The sequence below is a fragment of the Camellia sinensis genome, chromosome 2, assembly GCF_055761805.1.
Source record: "Camellia sinensis isolate YWXY chromosome 2, ASM5576180v1, whole genome shotgun sequence".
In the NCBI taxonomy this organism is placed as follows: domain Eukaryota; kingdom Viridiplantae; phylum Streptophyta; class Magnoliopsida; order Ericales; family Theaceae; genus Camellia; species Camellia sinensis.
Genome location: NC_138962.1, coordinates 180,434,019 through 180,454,232, shown reverse-complemented (window position 1 = coordinate 180,454,232; position 20,214 = coordinate 180,434,019). Strand labels below are relative to the sequence as shown.

At 36.6% G+C, this 20,214-nt stretch overlaps 1 protein-coding gene across 21 annotated transcripts; it reads right to left on the bottom strand.

Moving 5' to 3' along the window:
* Nucleotides 1-3,598: 3,598 nt before the first annotated feature.
* On the bottom strand, nucleotides 3,599-19,422 carry LOC114272770 (putative E3 ubiquitin-protein ligase HIP1). Of its 21 annotated transcripts, none has more exons than XM_082907510.1 (14): nucleotides 19,194-19,422; nucleotides 18,914-19,019; nucleotides 18,717-18,798; nucleotides 17,384-18,462; nucleotides 17,003-17,107; nucleotides 15,705-15,887; nucleotides 15,492-15,596; nucleotides 6,926-7,139; nucleotides 6,412-6,554; nucleotides 5,596-5,801; nucleotides 5,074-5,109; nucleotides 4,823-4,915; nucleotides 4,586-4,729; nucleotides 3,599-3,969 (listed from the first exon to the last, which is right to left on the bottom strand). In XM_082907510.1, exons 12-14 carry the CDS (start codon nucleotides 4,853-4,855, stop codon nucleotides 3,745-3,747), a joined length of 402 nt encoding a protein of 133 aa, XP_082763636.1. In that variant the 5' UTR covers nucleotides 4,856-4,915; nucleotides 5,074-5,109; nucleotides 5,596-5,801; nucleotides 6,412-6,554; nucleotides 6,926-7,139; nucleotides 15,492-15,596; nucleotides 15,705-15,887; nucleotides 17,003-17,107; nucleotides 17,384-18,462; nucleotides 18,717-18,798; nucleotides 18,914-19,019; nucleotides 19,194-19,422; the 3' UTR covers nucleotides 3,599-3,744. The 21 variants fall into 21 exon arrangements, 20 of the variants coding, with proteins under 20 accessions (XP_082763636.1, XP_082763631.1, XP_082763627.1 ...); XM_082907505.1 differs by lacking the exon at nucleotides 6,926-7,139 and having other exon boundaries at nucleotides 6,412-6,648; nucleotides 17,384-17,514; nucleotides 18,383-18,462; nucleotides 18,914-19,028; nucleotides 19,194-19,419; XM_082907501.1 differs by having other exon boundaries at nucleotides 6,412-6,648; nucleotides 6,926-7,101; nucleotides 16,999-17,107; nucleotides 18,914-19,028; nucleotides 19,194-19,417.
* Nucleotides 19,423-20,214: the final 792 nt, after the last annotated feature.

The window sequence follows — 20,214 nt, the reverse complement described above, 5'->3', positions numbered from 1 at the left end:
GTCAATGAAGTTATTTTTTTTAATTTTTTAAAATGATCTTTTAACGACTATTCTCATGATGGCAGGAATTAGTCTCCATTTTTTTTTTTTGAAATAAAATTTTCGCTTTATGAGATATAAAAATTGTTAAAACTTTTACATATTATATAGTAAACCTTTTATACTTGGCCTTTTATGAAATATTATGAAAAAGTTAACAATTGATTTAAAGATGTCTTGAATATGATTAGATATTAAGTGCAACACTGATACCACGAGATATTGGTCATATTACATTATTTTTATTTATTTATTTTTCTCATCCATCTTTGTAGCATAGAAGATAGAACCATGCCATGCATCAGGACCTGTAAGTATGGCCCACCGAATCCGAATGGGCGTGAAGGCATGAGAAAAGGATGGGAAAAATGGGACTTGAGGATTCTAGTTCTATGCATCCTTTTTACTCAGTTATACCTTCATGTTTTTGGGCGTCATCGTAGAAAGGGTATGACACAGCTGATGATCAACGGGATTGTCTGGTTTTTCTACTTGTTCTCTGATTTACTGGCAACAATTGCACTCGGAAAGCTATCCAAGGTCAAAGGTGACGACGATGATCCCAGTCCAATTATGGGCACCACTAATCTTGTTTTATCTAGGAGGTTCAGATACCATGACCGTCTTACGCTTGGAAGAAAATCAAATGTGGTTGAGGCACGCTATAGGACTATTGACACAAGGTCTAAGAACAAGTTACGTCCTAATTCTAACTTGGACTTCTACCATGAGGTTCTCTCTTTTGGCCTTGTTGATGCTCTTTCCTGGACTTATCAAGTATGGAGAGAGAGTGTGGGTAATCAAGTCAATATCCAAGAAAAAGTATGTGGGTTTTGTTCGAATTGATGAAAACACAATTCGCAAAATCAGTAGTGCACAACCTAACTCGGAAGCGGAGCTAGTGCTCCAAGCTTATTCTTATTTCCAGACCTTAAATCCTCTTATTTCCAATTCTCAGCGTGATAGGTCCGAATTGACAAAAAAATTTCGTGAATTGTTGAATAAAGATGGTGATGCTCACAATACTTTCAAGTTGATTGAGATTGAGTTGGGGTTGATGTATGACATGCTCTTCACTAAGGTAGGCACAATTTTTACAGTATGTGGAAGCATTCTCAGACTCATTTGCGTTTCTTGCATTGTCACTGTGTTGGTGTGCTTTTTCTTAGTTAAAAAGCCTGATAGGCATTTGAAAGGTGATCTTCCGATAACCATAATTTTGCTAGTTGGAGCCATTTGTTTAGAAATAGGTGGAGCTCTTGTGCAACTTGGTTCAGATTGGGCAATTGTTTGGGCATGTAAGCATTACCCGAGTAAGTTGGTCACTCCGATTTTTCATCTTCACGAATCTGTGATCTCTAAAAACAAAAGATGGTCTGAGGTTATGGGACAATCTAGGACAAAGTTCAGCCTACCACCGCATAGAGTCGACCTTAGTATCAAAAAACTTATCATCTGTCAGCTTGGTGAGATATCAGAAGTTGAAACTTCACAGGCTTATACCATTAAAAGAGGTGAGTGGACCCTTGAAAAATATGGATTGGATGCTAATTGTATCGAGCTAGAATTTGGCAAAAGTATTGTCGTTTGGCACATTGCTACAGACATTTGCTATGATTCAGAACCAAAAAGTTCAAAGTCAGTCCCAAACAAAGTGGAGACAACCAAAATATTGTCATATTACATGATGCATCTTCTGCGTTTTTGTCCTGCTTTACCTTTCTGTAAAAACAATGAAAATGTGGATAAATTTTTGAAGAAGAAAAGTCTAATGGAGAAAAACTTGCCCATAGTTTAGACGAGAAGGGGAACAGCAAATGGGAGATCATGAGTAATATGTGGGTAGAGATGTTGTGCTATGCTGCGAGCTGCTGCTCGGTGGAACAACATGTTCAAGAGCTTTGGCGTGGTGGACAGTTTCTCACTCATGTCTGGCTTTTACTTATGCACTCGGGTGCAACAAAAAAGTTGGAGGAAAATGCATCTCAACAATCGAATGACAAAGAAGACAGATAGTCAGAATTAGTGGATGTTGTTGAAGGATGTTGCTGCTGATACTTTCCAAGCCTTGAATAAGTGTCAAATTTCTGGGAGATGAGCTCATGCAAGTTTGAGTCAAACCATTTAGAAATTCTAGTTTCTTGTGTTTTGCAGATGTTGTTGTTTGATGTAGCTTTTGTTGTGTCCCCCTAAAGCTTCTAGCGTTTGGCTTTGAGTTTTTTCTTGCTTTTAATTTTTGTGGTTTTGTTATGGTGTTAGTTTGCTTTAGTTGTAATGGCAAGGCTTCACTTGGATTGTAGTTCTTTTTTGTACTGTTTCATATAATGAATTGGTGGTTGCTTGATCCATGTAATAATTTCAAGGTTTCGTATGAGAGTTTGAATTACTTGATCCATGTAACAAATTTGTAAACTTGTAATATATAATTCAACGGTTGCTTTTTAAGCTTATTTTCTTTTAGTAGCTACCAAATGGTGGAAATTTTCCGCCTATAACTTATACATGTGTAAAAAATATATACTTAATATATAAAAGGGTATCTGAGTGATAATAGAATATGATATTAGGTTAGATAATTGATCATTATAGTAAAAATGATATGATTAATGAAATTATTTTGTGAGAAGGACAATTATTGTTTTGAATGATTATTTATTTATTCATTTCTGGACCTGTAAATATGGCCTAACGACGTTGATATCAGTCCAATGAGTCTATTGAGGGGTTTATGGGCACCAATAATCTTGTTTTATCTTGGAGGTCCAGATACCATGACCGTCTTACGCTCGGAAGAAAATCAAATGTGGTTGAGGCACATTATAGGACTATTTACACAAGGTCTAAGAACAAGTTACATCCTAATTCTAACTTGGACTTCTACCTTGAGGTTCTCTCTTTTGGCCTTGTTAATGCTCTTTCCTGGACTTATCAAGTATGGAGTTAATGCTCTTTCCTGGACTTATCAAGTATGGAGAGAGACTGTGGGCAATCAAGTCAATATCCAAGAAAAAGTATGTGGGTCTTGTTCAAATTGATGAAAACACAATTGGCAAAATAAGTAGGTGCACAACCTAATGCGGAGCTGGTGCTCCAAGCCTATTCTTATTTCGACCTTAAATCCTCATATTTCCAATTACGAGTGTGATAGGTCCGAAGTGAACAAATCACTGCTGAAAAATTAACTTTTAGCGGCATTTTTAAAAATGCCGCTATGGCCCTAAGAAACGCCGCAATAGGTTTATACGATATTTAAAGTTTTCATTGCAGATATGGTCGCCTCAATATCTTAGCAACGTTTCAAAACATCGCTAAAAACATTAGGCGGCGTTTTTAAAAATGTCACAAAATCTTCAACAACCACTACAGAATGATATCATTTAGTGGCATTTTTTCAAACGCCACCTTTCTTCATTTTCATACTTGCCTCGCATATGATGTCATGATGACATCATTTAGTGACTTTCGTTTTCCAAAAAAACACCATTTTTTTTTTAATAACATAGAGCCCAATTAATTAAGAATTTAACTAGGAACATAGATTGAAAATTTAACTAGAGAGAGAATTAACTAAGAATTTATATAAAAAAACACATATTAGCTCAAATTTGAACTTGCACATGACTGAAATGAAAACTCTCTCAGGTAAGAAAAGGAAAAAAAAAAGAAGAAACAAACAAAAGGAAATGGCAAGCCTATGGTATAAGTTCAGATGGCGAAGACCGGAGAGAAGTTTACGGGGACAACTGATTGGCAAATGATCTCTGATTTGGGATAAGAGTTCCCTGAAACCGATGATCTCTCAAACAACCACTGCAGTCTTTTTTCAAATGGGACAGTTATTCTTCGCACGAGCCATTGTTTGATGCAATTGAAGTGAAACTCATGCCCACAATTCAGCTTACCAAGCTCCTTTCCATCAACATAATCCTCCTGCAATTTGATTCAATAAATGGAAGCATCCGGTTTAATAGGGAGCTTTAACTTGAGAAAAAATAGACCCCATGAATTGGCAACTCCCTTCCTCCCAACTGCCAGAACTGGGCGTGGGGAGAGATGGTGAGTTGAATGGAGTTTGGTAATAAATACACTTAAAAAGTATAATATTTGTCGGGAAAAAAAAATCTTCAAAAATTTCACTAAATACCAAAAATACAAACCTATAAAAATTCAATACATTTACGTATTATTGTGTATTTATTGATTTTTAAAATACTTTTTCACAAGTATTTTAGTTTTTAGGTGTATCTAGGTTAGGTGCATCTAGAAAGTAAAAAATTTGCTTAAAATATTAAAAAACTTCACTATAAACAAAAAAATAAAAAACTCAATTCTTAGAAAATCAATCAAAACCAGACAAGGTGATTAATTTTTTCAAATTTTTTTTCTTCTTTTTAGATCCCTCTAGACTAGTCAGACATAAAAATAAATTTTTTTTACACGAATCTAAAAAAAATTCACTAAAGACAAAAAAAATAGGAATAATATGTGACTTTTTTAGCTGATCCCAAATAGATAAGTTGCAAGACAGAATTTAAGTGTCCCTTACCTGACAAATACAACACGGTTCCTCTTCCACTGGAGGTCCTAATTTCATTGACAGATAACAATGCCGCCTCACAGCTGCCAAAATAGCTTCCTCACTCAATCCAGTGCTCACATTTCCAATTTGATCCTCCAGGGCCAACAACTCCTAATCCAAAGTCAATCATTTATGAGCCAAACTTCAATAATGGCAAGGACAAAAAAAGTCATGTAAATGATTATTTCAATTTATTAGTGTTACCTCATAAGACATATCGTCTACAGAAAGACGCATATTTTCATGCACATCAGGCTCCTCATAAAACAAAGGTTGTTCATGAACAATAATCCCATCCTGGCACACCACCATGAGTGCAAGTCGTAAAAAAATTACTGCTAACTAATAACTATATGGAGAACATGAACACGAAAACTCCAAGTTTCTGTCCATTTCCAAAAGCAAACACAAACTTGATAATCAAAGCATAAAATAAACCAAGCAAAAGATCTAACCTCAACACGATGTAGGACTTGCAAGGCACGCCGAATCTGCTTATGGCAAAAAGAAAGATATTTAGAGATTTGATTGGGTAAAGAGAAAAAATGTTAGAAGGGAAAAGCAAAACATTAAGAAAGAATATGAAGATTAATTAATGGTATACACACTGCTACATCTTCAAAGGTACACAAGTTAAAGTAGCCGAGCTCAAATAAGTGCAAAATAAAACATGGACACGGGGGAAGAGAAAGCAAAATTCAAGAGGACCCACATTCCCAAAACCTGCTTTTAAAAATAAAAAATAAAAACACGCGCGCGCGCTCTCTGGGTTTTCTGTATTTTTGAACATAGGTCCTCTGATTAACCAAAACAATTAGAAAACATAGTTTACTAGTTCTATTGAGCATGGTTACATTGGATATGCCTAAACCAAAACCATGACTATGTATCCATAAAACCATGACTATTTATCCATAAAAGAAGGGAATCAAAGAAGACTCACTAGAGTGGAAATCAGGTGTCTGAACGAAACTTACAGATTTGAAAGAAACCTGGCAGTGTCAGAAAGCATAACAGCACAAAGGCAGCCCGGGTTCTGCCCTAATTTCTTCACCTGCTGGCAGATGTTGTTGGGGACATCAGATTTCTCATCCTGTGCTGCCACTGCACAAGGGGCCAATTTCAAAGCCTCCATTTCTGGAGTGACTTCCCACATGCCCTGACCCCATTTGCCCTTTCAAGCCTGCCAACGGCAATGACCATGAGGTCTTTTAATCATTTTGAATAATTTGAGAATTCAGAGAAAATTGCAGAATTATTGTTAATATTCGAGATCAGTTTATATAAAAGGCATTCTTCTCAAATGAGCATGAACTATGACAAAGTTTGTAGATAATCAACAGACGAAGAAATGAAGAAACAAAAATATGACATTCAGTCTTTTTCAGATGCTACAATGGAGGATTCTAAGGGATTGAAGTGCGTAAGTCATCATTAAGATAAAACTCAAGCAAAAACAAGTAAATAAATGACTACAATACACCCACAATACATGGTTTCAATCTCTCATATTGGTTTCCTATAACTAAAATTGCAAAATAAACAGAAATCAAACAAAATTCAATATGTAATTCACTACACACATCCACAATCCACGAAAAACAAAATAAATACCAATTAAAGTAGATCTTAATTAGCACGATCTATCCCAACTCAAGTATAAGATTCTTGAAACTAAAAATTTTACAATCACAATTAAAATAAATTGGAAAATCAAAGAAACACAATAAATTAAATCACTAATGTGTCCACAATTCAAGAGAAAGGGAAATAAGGAATGAGTTTACACATACTCTGTCACTTTTTAGAGGCAATGCAGCTTTGCATTTCTTGGGCTTAGTTGGGGTCACAACAACACCACTTTCCACAACACCCTCTTGGAGTTGTTCAGTTTTTTCTGCAAGCTCTGCTTCAGCAACCAAAGCCGCCACAACAACTGGGGAATTGGGTGAAGAAACATCAATTCAATTGTTGGATTTTCTGTGGTTCTATTTTGATACTAAACAAATGTAGATACCACTGCAACAGACCTGAAATATTTGAAAGCACCAGGTCCAAGATTAAATTAAAATTCTTTTTATCACTTATTAAATACATAGGTTGTTGCTAAATTTAGAATTCAGAAATCATTCCAAGAAAACCGATACAGGTCTTTCACCAAACCCACAAGATTCAAAACATATGAAATAATAATCAAACTAAAAATTAAATTTGGTTAACAAGATACAAGGTGTCATGCTAGTCCCTCTGAATCCCACTTTATCAAAATAACCAAGTATTAATTCATCAAAGAAGATTCCAACAAACCTGAGTCCAATGTCTGTACGTAGAAAACAGGAAAAACACCATCACAACTATAATTAAGCTGTATAAAATAACTGTAGTGGCACCGATACGACTTGGACCCTTCTTCTTCTTGCTTTGTTGTAGCAGAGCTTGAGGTTTAATCCTTGCCATGATGTGTCAGCCTCAACTCCCAAGGACTACAAAATCCCAGGATCCAGCACTCAAATCCAAATCTCTATAACCAAACACCATTTAAAGGAATTCCATAACATATAAATCAAACAGCCAGGTTTTGGATCCAATCTGAACTTTCAAAGAACTTCATAGGTATCTTTGAATAAGACACACACACAATAACCAGAATTCAAGAGGATCAAAATACAAAGATAAGTGAGAAAAATAAAAACTTGGGATTTTTTTTGAAGCTTGATCTACAACCTCCTACTAACAATCGATTAGACAGCTATGAAGTAACAAAGAAAATTACATAGAAAAGTAAACAAAAACACTGCTTGGTTACTGAGAAAAAATTGAAGTTTCAAATGTTAAAGATCTCAACATAATTCAATCGGCTCAGTACTTGACGCACAACAATGAACAAAATCAAATCCTAGGACCAAGATTTGGATCAAACAATAGAGATTTACGTAGATCTGAACAAAAACTTACACAGAGAGATCCTAAATATACACTACTAAGCATTTGAGGATGTTAATATGCGCATAGGGACTAAAACTTACAGATTTGAACGAAAGCAATCAATCGATCAAATCCAGAGAGAGAATGTTCAATATCGATCAATAGACTAAAAATCAATCGATCAATCGATCGATCGATCTGTGTTCTCTTTAACATAAATTAGTATTGTTGAATGTATAGATGAGAAGAAGAAGAAGAAGAAGAAGAAGAAGAAGAAGAAGAAAAAGAAGAATAAGAAGAAGAAATAGAACGAGAGAAAGCTGCTGTATAATATTGATTCAAAAAGCATAGGGTTTCCCCCTTACACATAACTACTTATACTAATAAGAATAATACATAAAGACCAAACTACCCCTAACACTTAACACTCCCCCTCAAGTTGGTGCAAAGATGTTTCTCATGCCCAACTTGCAACAAATAGGATGAAAGACTTTACTACTAAGACCCTTAGTAAAAACATCCGCCAGTTAATCTTCAGACTTAACAAAAGGCATACATATCAAACCCTTATTCAATTTCTCCTTAATGAAATGTCTGTCAATCTCAATATGCTTAGTCCGATCATGTTGAACAGGATTGTGTGCTATACTAATAGCAGCCTTGTTGTCGCAATACAAAGTCATGGGACCACTCCAATCAAGCCCTATATCACTCAACAAAGATTGAAGCCACATTAGTTCACATGTTCCATGTGCCATAGCCCTGTATTCAGCTTCAGCACTAGATCTAGAAACAACCGCTTGCTTCTTACTACGCCATGTGACTAAATTTCCCCCTACAAAAGCACAATAACCGGAGATAGAGCGTCAGTCATCTATAGAGCCTGCCAAATCTGCATCTGTGAACGCTTCCAACCGCAAGTAACCATGATTAGAGAACAAAATTCATTTTCCAGGGGCAGATTTAAGGTACCTCAAAATACGATAGACTGCATCCAAATGAGTTGCACGAGGATCATGCATAAACTGACTCACTATCCCAACTGCATAGGCAATATCTGGACAAGTATGAGAGAGATATATCAGTCTTCCCACAAGTCTTTGGTACCTTTCCTTCTCCACAGGCTCACCAATTCCACTACAAAGATGATGATTAGTCTCAATTGGTGAATCAGCTGGTCTACAGCCCAACATGCCCGTTTCCTCAAGAAGATCTAGAATGTACTTCCTTTGAGAAATAAAGATGCCTTTATCAGATCAAGCAACTTCAATCCCAAAAAAGTATCGCAATGGACCAAGTTCTTTTATCTCAAACTTCTTGGCTAACTGCATCTTGAGATGGGTCACCTCCTCCTCATCATTACCTATCACAACTATGTCATCCACATATACAATAAGCACTATTACCTTATGTACATTGCGTTTGACAAACAAGGTGTGATCCGCATTGCTTTGCTGATACCCAAATCCCAGCATTGCCTTGAGAAATCTACCAAACCAGGTTCTAGAAGATTGTTTCAAACCGTACAAAGCCTTCTTTAATCTACAAACCTTTCCAACTGTAGACTGAGATGAGAATCCTGGAGGTACATCCATATATACCTCCTCCTCCAAATCCCCATGAAGAAAAGCATTCTTCAGATCTAGTTGTTGTAGAGGCCATCCCAAATTAGCCGCACATGACAGAATAGCCCAAATGGACTTCATCTTTGCTACCGGAGCAAAAGTTTCTTGATAATCTATTCCATATGTTTTGGTAAATCCCTTGGCCACTAGTCTTGCTTTGTACCGTTCAATCGTCCCATCTGCATTGTGCTTAATGGTGAACACCCACTCACATCCGACTGGTTTTTTCCCATTCGGAAGAGACATAAACTCTCATGTGTTATTTTTACTCAAAGCTTGCATCTCTTCTACCATAGCTACCTTCCACTTAGGATCATTGATGGCTTCTTTCCAACCCTGCGGAATACACACAGAAGAAAGGGACGAAACAAAAGCACGATACGGAGAAGGCAACGAATCATATGACACGAATTTAGAAATAGGGTGTTGAGTACAAGCTCTAACCCCCTTTCTGAGAGCAATAGGAAGACTCAAATCATTCGTAACAGGACCATCAACAACAGGTGAAGAAATGAGATAAGGATCATTACCTGAAGAGTTAGTGGACACTGGGTGTGGAACTGGCATAGGAGATGATGATTGACTTGGTGGCACAAGAGAAGCCGGCTCTTTCTGACGCCGTGAATAAGTCTTAAGATCAGCTTTGTCCAAACGGCCACCGATATCCGACTCCTCATCAACAGAACTTCTAGGCTCCCCCTCACCACAAATAATAGCCCGCTGAGTAGGAAGGAAAAAAGACAACTCATGCTGATATGATGTCGTCTCATCCGCAATCTCATCGATACCACGCTCCCCCTGAGGAGATGGCGGAGGACCAGAAAAGAATGACTCGAATTCACGGAAGGTGACATCCATACTAACGTACAGCTTATGAGAGTGAGGGTCATAGCATTTGTAGCCTTTCTGAGTAGCAGAATAACCAAGAAAGGCACACCGGACAGCCTTAGGATCAAGCTTCCCACGAGTACGAGGGTGAAGATGAACAAAACAGACACAACCAAAAACCCGAGGCGGAAGGGAAGAAGTGGGATAAGTCACAGGAAGAAGCTCAAGAGGAAGTTGGAAGTGAGGGACACTAGATGGCATACGGTTAATAAGGTAAGTCGCGGTAAGAACTGCATCCCCCCAAAAGGACTTAGGAACGTTCATGGTAAATAAGAGAGAGCGAGCAACCTCAAGGAGATGGCCATTCTTACGTTCAGCAACTCCATTCTATTCAGGAGTGCCAACACAACTAGTCTGATAAAGAATGCCATGCTCGTCCAAGTATGCCCGGAAAGCGCCATCAACATACTCAGTCCCATTATCACTCCTAAGAATTTTGATAGTAGAATTGAAGAGATTGGATACCATTTTATGAAAACTTTTGAAGTAAGAGAAAACCTCATTTTTTGTACGAAGTAAATAAAGCCAAGTCACACGGGAATAACAATCAATAAATGTGACAAACCAACGATAACCAGAGGTAGAAACAACAGGGAAAGGACCCCACACATCGGTATGAATAAGCATAAAAGGACAAGTACTTCTTTTATTAATTGAAGGATAACAAGTACGTTTATGCTTAGCAAGCTCACAAGCATCACAAACAAAGTTATTCCTAGGACAATCACGAACTAATGGACCCTTACCACCACCTGGAGGCGGAAAATGCGGAGTATCACGTGACTTGGGGCCGACAACCATCGCTGACCGATCCGGAACAGGAGCATGCACCATAGCACTACGACGACTCTCCTCCTGCTGAACCAGGGCATAAGCCTCACACAATGTAGGAAACGGAGCGCAACCCAACACCTGAACCCGTATCTGATCATACTCCAAATTCAAACCAGCAAGAAAATCATACACCCGCTCCTTCTCCACAGCCTGCTGAAACATAGTGGCATCTTTGGAGCAAACTGGCTGGAAACTCTAGTAAAAATCTAGCTCTTGCCACAAATCACTCAACTCAGCATAGTAGACTGCCAGAGAGCGATCCTTCTGATCCAAATCCCTAATCTTCTTACGCAATTCATAGGCCTGTGCATCATTTCCTTGTTGAGAATACATCTGAGAGGCTGCTATCCAGATCTTGTGAGCAGTATCCATCAAGAGAAAAGTCCGACTAATGGTAGGCTCCATAGAATTGATGAGCCAGGTCATAACTAAAGCATTCTCAGAAATTCATTGAGCAGATAAAGCACTATCCTCAGTAGGTGGCACGGTACTCCCAGTAATATAGCCAGTCAAACGCCGGGCAACAATGGCAAGACTACATGAGCGGAACCAAATCAAGTAATTAAAACCATTAAGTTTGACCGGACTAATCTGGAGAGAAGGACTATCACCAAGAGTAAGACCATGACTCAGTCCACTCTCCTCCTTGCCCTTAGAGTCCTGACCCAAGTTGTCAGCCATGAGATGAGAAAAGAGGGTGCAAAAAACACAAGCTGGATATCAAACAAGTCCAGAAATCACCTAACCAGCACACCAAAAACACCTTCTAAGGCTAAAACAGTCCAAGAGAAGTCCAAAATAGAGCAACCAGATCAACTACAAGCCAGAAAATCGAAGCAGAGCATCTGAACAGCGATAAAAAAACCAAGATAGGGCCAAAATACATCAAACCAAGGACAATAAACCCTCTAGGGTTCCAGTCGGCTCCCAAGGATAGGAGAATAAGGGACAGAACCAGAAAAAATAGGATCAAACAGTGATTTTCGAAAAATCACCCAATTTTGACGAAAAATCAAAAAAATTAGAAAACTCAATCAATAATGACCAAACAATCAAAATGAGATTATAGGGTAATTACCCATTAATTTTTGAGCATACTGTATTTTTTTTTTTTTTTTTTTTTTTAAGCTTTGCTTTGCTATAACAGACGTACCAGGAACAGTATGAAGCCTAAGGAACAATCTTCAAGGAAGAAGATAGTGCTCTGATACCATGTTGAATGTATAGATGAGAAGAAGAAGAAGAATAAGAAGAAGAAATAGAACGAGAGAAAGCTGTTGTATAATATTGATTCAAAAAGCATAGGGTTTCCCCCTTACACATAACTACTTATACTAATAAGAATAATACATAAAGACCAAACTACCCTTAACACTTAACAAGTATATATATATCACACAAATCTGAGATCTTAGATACAGATTTGTGTTCGTATATAAACAAAATCAAAAAATCAGAGAATGAGACTCACAAAATTAATCTTCAAATCGGACTGATCAAGAGCTTTGAGCCAAGATGGAGAGAGTCGGATAGAGAGATCGTAAATCGGAGCCTACGATGCTCGATCTAGTGAACTTTCACCATAAGAAAGAGGAGTGATGAAGAGACAGAACCCTAGATCTATCTCAGGACTGACTGAGAAAAATGAAAAACGCGTGGGCCTTGAAAGGGAAAATATGTTGGTACAAGTAGCACGCGTTTTTCAAAATGAGTTGCTTGTAAAGTATTTTTGAAAACTTTTGAAACAACGTTTTTTGAAAAAACGCCATAGCAAAAACGTTGTTATAACCTAATTTTCTTGTAGTGAATTGACAAAAAAAAATTCGTGAATTGATGAAGATAATGCTGCTCACAATACTTTCAAGTTGATTGAGATTGAGTTGGGATTGATGTATGACATGCTCTTCAGTAAGGTAGGCACAATTTTTACAGTATGGAAGCATTCTCAGACTCATTTGCATCTCTTGCATTGTCACTGTGTTGGTGGGCTTTTTCTTAGTTAAAAAGCCTGATGGGCATTTGAAAGGTGATCTTCCGATAACCATAATTTTGCTAGTTGGAGCCATTTGTTTAGAAATAGGTGGAGCTCTTGTACAACTTGGTTCAGATTGGGCAATTTTTTGGGCATGTAAGCATTACCCAAGTAAGTTGGTCACTTCGGTTTTTCATCTTCACAAATTTGTGATCTCTAAAAACAAAGATGGTCTGAGGTTATGGGACAATCTGGGTTAAACTTTTGCAACAAATATGCAACAACAAAGTTCAGCCTACCATCGCATAGAGTCAACCTTAGTATCAAAGAACTTATCATCTGTCAGCTGAAAGATTTGGAAGTTGAAACTTCACAGGCTTATACCATTAAAAGAGGTGAGTGGACCCTTGAAAAATATGGACTGGATGCTAATTGGAGTATCAAGCTAGAATTTGGCAAAAGTATTGCCGTTTGGCACGTTGCTACAGACATTTGCTATCGTTCAGAACCAGAAAGTTCAAAGTCAGTCCCAAACAAAGTGGAAACAACCAAAATATTGTCATATTACATGATGCATCTTCTGCTTTTTTGTCCTACTTTATCTTTCTGTAACAACAATGAAAATTTTACTCAAGCTTATCCTAATGTGGAGAAATTTTTTGAAGAAGCCCAGTTTAATGGAGAAAAACTTGCCACTAGTTTAATGGAGAAGCAAGACAAATGGGAGATCATGAGTAATATATGGGTAGAGATGTTGTGCTATGCTGTGAGCTGCTGCTCGGTGAATCACCATGTTCAAGAGCTTAGGCATGGTGGACAGTTTCTCACACGTCTGGCTTCTACTTAAGCACTCGGGTGCAACAAAAATGTTGGAGAAAAATGCATCTCAACAATTGGATGACAAAGAAGACAGAGTCAGAATTAATGGATGCTATTGAAGATACAGGATGTTGCTTCTGATACCTTTCAAGCCTTGAATAAGTGTCAAATTTCTGGGAGATGAGCTCATGCAAGTTTGAGTCAAACCATTTAGAAATTCTAGTTTCTTGTGTTTTGCAGATGTTGTTGTTTGATGTAGCTTTTGTTGCATCCCCTAAAGCTTCTAGTGTTTGGCTTTGAGTTTTTTCTTGCTTTTAATTTCTGTGGTTTTGTTGTAATGGCAAGGCTTCACTTGAATTGTAGTTCTTTGTTGTACTGTTTCATATAACGAATTGATGGTTGCTTGATCCATGTGATAATTTTAAGGTTTCGTATGAGAGCTTGAATTACTTGATCCATGTAACAATTTTGTAAACTTGTAATATATAATTTAATGGTTCCTTTTTAAGTTTATTTTCTTTTAGTGCCTACAAAAAAATATATACTTAATTGTTGGAAATCAAGCTATTGTTAATATAATAATACCAGCTGTATGCTTATATCATTAATATATATTTAATATATATTAGTTAGTGCTTCTCCATCAGATGCTTTGTTAGTGCTTCTCCATCATATGCTTAGTTGTAGTGCTTTGCTTAGTTGTATAGGTAGTGCCTTCTCATCAGATGCTTCGCTTTCGGCTGCTTTTTATTTCTATATGTTTTCTTTCATGCTGTAGTATCATAATGATGTTGTATCAGCTCTCCTATATAATGGAGCCTTCTCTTCAGGTTTAATACACATTTTTGAATTACAGAGCATATTAGCTCTTTCAATCACTCTCTCAATATTTCTTTCATTAATATATAAACGGGTATCTAAGTGATAATAGGATATGATATTAGGTTAGACAATTGATCATTATAGTGAAAATGATATGATTGATGAAATTATTTGGTGAGAAGGACAATTATTGTTTTGAAGGATTACGGCACCAAAAAAAGGTTTTTACGGCGCCAAATGCACGCCATGGATACGATTCTACGACGCACAAGGTACATCATAACTAGTCATGGAAAGTCATTCACTTTTAACGGCATGCCATAGCATGCCATTAAAACTTTTAACAGCACATCCTATACGTCATGTTTAATTTTTCCAAAAATTGTCTGTGCATTACAAATCATCCAAAAATTGTCTGTGCATTACAAATCATCCAAAAACTATGTTTCTAAACATCAAAAATTGTTCTCAACTTCAAAACCATCCAAAAAGTTCTAAAGATATTAGAAAATTCATAGTAGCTTGTATTCCGTCTTCAAAAGCTTCCCTTCTTAGAGCAACCAAACTTGAAACAACATCAGTAGAAAGAGCATATATTAGATCATAAGCATGGATAAACTACTCCCTCCCAAGAAAATAAGATAGCGGCTCATACCTGCATGAATTAAACTGATTTGATTACTTCATAATAACCATTATAAAGTTAGCACTTAGCACTAATTTTTGCCTAGGATAGCTCTAATTCCAACTTCTATAAAATACTCCCTCCCAAGAGAGATTACGAGACTGCCACTGAAAACTAACAGTTATGGTTTTGAACAAATTTATTTAATGAGATGGAACGTGCCCAATAGGTGTTCAAGTTTTGTACACTTCCAAATCTAAAAAGATTCAATACATCTAAGAGAACTGTATGATAAAATAAGGCATGTTCTATTTCATACCATATGGAATAGGAGAACGTATTGTAGAGGTGGTAATCACTTACATTTGCTTCAGCAGCAGGATTGACATTCCCCAATGCAAAGAAAGATCCACCAAGAATAACTACTCTCTTGACCTTGCTTGCAAAGGATGAGTCCCTTTTCATTGCCTGATCAAACAAACGCATGCTTCTTGAGTGTAAAGGTTACACACCCGAAAAATTTGAAGATGTCATTATTTGTGAGAGTGAACAAAAAGGAAAGATATTAAAACTTACTAAAGCAAAATTTGTCAATGGTCCCAGCACAAGTATGGATACTTCACCAGGATATTTAGAAACCATATCCACCAAAAATTCCGATGCCTTCTTCTCAATTTTCTTGGATTTTGGAGGAGGTAAGGAAATGTTCCCTAATCCATCAGAACCATGAACGAAGTCTGCAACACGTGGTCTTCCACCCTAGTAAAGCACAACACAATTTTGAATCTCCACCTAACTAATGCATTGAAATGTGGGTAGCCCACTATTACCTCCTAACTATACCAATTATAGTTGCATCAAACAACACTGCAGTGCATCCTTTACTGTTCAAAATCAACAAACAATTGCAGAAGTGGAGAATACCAGACGTAAGGTAACCTAAAAAAAAATAGGCCAGATGTAGTATGTGTAATGATAATCACCAATCCATACTGTACCTGGCCTGCCCTTATCGGGCCATCACTGTCTGATGTTAACTATTCCGTTTGAAGTATGCCTAATGTGTAGATTAGATGTTTGAAGAGAACAGCTAGTGTGGAATAAGCCAATGCATGCATCTGTTCAGATAGTAGCAGGTATAATGCACTTGTGGCAACAAGCCTTTCTCAACTCCTAGAATCCAGAGTAGCAATCTGTCTTCGCAGTATTCTCTTTACTCCAAAAACACTAAGTGTGACACTAAAAATATTGGTTTGAAGAAGGAAGTGGTTTTCCCAATTCCAACCCCAATGGTTAGCTCAACAGGTAAGGCTTTGGGAGACACCCAAGGCCTAAGGTCCCCTATTCAAGTCTTGGGGCCACCTACAATAGGGCATAAGCCCTATGACTTAACTGAAGTGCATGGTCCGTGGAGATTATGGTGACAGAGGGAGGTTTACAGTAGAATAGAGGTTCCATCAAAGTTTGCCAAACCATGGGTTCCTCCCCATCCAAAATAAATAAATAAATAAATAAATAAATTTTCCAATGCCCATTCTAAAGTTGCTTTCTCAACCAACTCGCTATCTCAAACAAAAACTCAACATAGTTACAAGTTAGAGCCTCATCTTTCATACGAAGGTTCAAATGCCTAAGAAAAGGGAGCTTGTGATAGGTACACAATTAATGTACCCTTGAGTAAAACCTTCGTAATCTCAAAGGTCAAGAAAGTGATTGTAGATTTAGTAGAATGGTGTTAAAGGATTCATTAAACTAATCCCTAATAGTTTATAGTCTTTATTCAGTTGAATCTGAGTTGTGTAAAAATCTAAAACACATATGATGGCACAATAAAATGTAAAGAATTGAAATGATAATTCATGTTGGTCACCTACCCATCAGAATCCTTCTTTCTCTTGGAGGGAAGCACCTATCACGCTTTCACCAAGATTAGCAATCTAGGAAGCTACAACACAAATCACAGCCTCGGGTCCATTTATCTGTTTTCCAATTATTTTTTCAAGAGAAGGAAAAATACAGATTTGGTCAGATATCTTATGAAGATATAAACATAAAAGTGCCGGTTGAAAGATTCTAATAACACAGCTTAAAAAAAACAGACAAGTAGAATGAAAGTTCCGACCATCTTAATGCTGTTTTAAGTTTTGTTCATAAAGGAGACAAGCAAAGTGAAAAAAGAGAAAAAGATTGAAAGAATGTGGAGGGAATGAGAGTCGAATATTTAGAATTGTAAAAACAAAGAGAATTTATTATACCTCACCCATCAGATAACCAACGAAAGAAAGGAGAATTGATGCTAAAAGTCCAGCAATGGTTCCCTCAACACTAACAGCTCCTTCGGTTCCCCTTGGAACTATCTTAAATGTCGTGACTCGTGACTAGATACCTGCATTAAAAGCAGCAATTTTAAAGCATGCACACCATATATATTTATTTCATTGAACATTTTGTAGGAGGTCATTAATGCTCGGATACCGTGACGGAATTGACAAAGAAAACTTGAAAGGTTTGTACAATATTAAAATAATGTTTTTTCCTGGGATACACAGATAGATTTTAACTGAGAAACTCACAGAACCAGAATATAATCTGGAGAATGCATCTACTGTAAAACAAGTATCATGTCGATGACTTCAAAATTCAAAACACACATTTTCTACTAACTTGAGGTGCAAATAGCATCCTTTTAGGATAGATAAATCTCTTAAGATGCTACTCATGCTTCCTAGGATAAATCTCAACCATTTAAAGCATTTGACACAAATCACCCTCCTCAACTGGACCAAAAATCAATCCCAGGAGTAGAATTTGTGGGTTCCATTCAACATACCAATTGCAATAATTTTAGCTTCCATTATTCGAGATAGAATCCAGTGTATGTAATACTAACATATAACAGGCAGTAGTCTCATCAAAATCTCAACCATTGATCAAAACTCAACACAACTTTTAAGTTATCATGTGGCAGGATGGGAACCTAAGATAGCATGATAGATCACCTAATAACAAATTTTATGCACAATAATAACAACAAAGGTTTTACAACCATACCAACTTATAAAATTTACTGTCATAAATGAGAATCCTAAAAAACCTAGGAAACCACAAGTTAAAAGATGCACCACTTAAGTTGTTTTTCCATATGCTTTTCCTATTTCACTTGAGACAGTATCACTCAATTTAGTACAGAAACTGCAGATAGCTTGTGATTTAATTCCATTTAATCTAATTAACACACGCTTGTTAGAAACTACATAGTCACGCCATCGCATTCAAACCACCAGTAGAGAGGCTGTTTGTCTTTGAGCAGCAGCTTCTTCATCATCATAGGCACCTGAATTACCAACACCAAAATAAAATAAGAGCCACTAAGTGACCATATTCCTAGAAATAATTACGAAAAAAAAAAAAAAAAGGAACTATATTAATTGGAACATACCAAGATAGACTGCATCATTTCATTAGGATTCCACAAAACCAGCACCAACAATGCAACAAGCAGAAAGAAATCAATAAAATTGCTATAAAGATATGTCTATGAAGAAATATATATATATACATAATATGAGGAGAGAAGTGATATTGAACCTTGTCTTCCTTTCTTGTTTTGTGATTCATTCCAGCAATTCTTGTCCCACAAATGAGCTTCATACCTTCCTGTCCATGATGCCTTGAGCAATCACAATAACAGTAGCCATTTAAGTAAAGCAAAAGAAGACCATTAATGGGACTGAAACTACAGTATTAAATTTGAACCAAATAGGAAATCAATTTCTAGTAATTACCAAAATAACCAGGGGGGAAAGAAGCTGGTTATCCTTGAAGGAAGACACATGCATAAATTTGCTATCCTTATTCTTCAATCTCAGAATAAATTTCGTAATCATCCATCTGGAAAAACTACCAATTGGAAAAAAAAAAAAAAAACAAACAAACAAACAAACAAACAAACACAAAACACAAAAGGAGAGAAAGAGAGAAAGAGATTGAGATTGAGATTAAGATTGAGAGGCAGATTGTTTGAGAGAGAGAGAGAGAGAGAGAGAGATGGAGATTGCAAGATACCTGATGTGGTTTCAACTTTGGCAAAAGTAGCGGCCCTGATAGCAGAAGCACGGAGGTGAAGACGATGCAGGTAGCTCACTGGTGGTCACGGTGGCGCAATGGCAACAGTGAAAAGCTGTGGGGTGGAGAAGAAACAGAGCATTACAGAGTAAAGTGACGAAGAGAGAGACACTACAGAGATACTAGTATATGGAAGGGTATGGTTTCTTTTAGATTGATATTAGGGCTCAAGAGTTGGGGTTTTGATTTTTTTTTTTTTTTTTATTTAATTTTTTTTTGGTGTTTGGCGTGTAAAATTTTTATTTTGGTGTTTTTTTTTTTTTTTTTTTTTTTTTTTTTTTTGATCGTACCTCTCATGATAGTAATTGCGTGTTGTGAAAAGTATAATATTTTAAACAGTTAACTTTTTGTGTGTTGTGAAAAGTGAAATTTTAACGGCTATATTTTTGTGCGTCGTAAAATGTTCAATATTTTTAAAAGTTAGTGTGCGCGTGTCGTATATAGTGGATGTATTAACGGCATGCCATATACACATCATAGAAAGTTCATTATGTACAGCTAACATTGCAAGTTGTAAAAAAATCATCGTTTAATGCATTCACAACCTACGCAATAGACATGTCGTAGTTGGAAAATTATTTACAACATGCAAAAAAAGGAAGTCATAAAAGTAAGAAATTATGACTTGTATTTATTGTATGCCATTGATATAAAACCGTAAAAACCCATTTTTATTGCCACTATATCATTGTTGGACCACCTACTTTAAAAAATTCGCCAAAAAGTGGCAAGTAGTGGCTAATGCCAGCAATTGATCGTGGTGGTGATATGAATAAATAGACAAATTAAGTTGACAGATAGGTACATAAGGACAAATAGAGAGATGATACTTAGAAAGATAGGTGGATAGTGGATAAATTGACTGATAGGTAAAGGTAATATAATATTTTTAATTATTATCTTTTTAAAATTATAACTCCCGTCCTCTGGTAAATTACCAACATGTGTTAATATTTGGGCT

Excerpts from the sequence above, each read along its gene's own strand:
- LOC114272770 (XM_082907497.1), bottom strand. The coding sequence starts at position 10,320 with ATGAACGTTCCTAAGTCCTTTTGGGGGGATGCAGTTCTTACCGCGACT.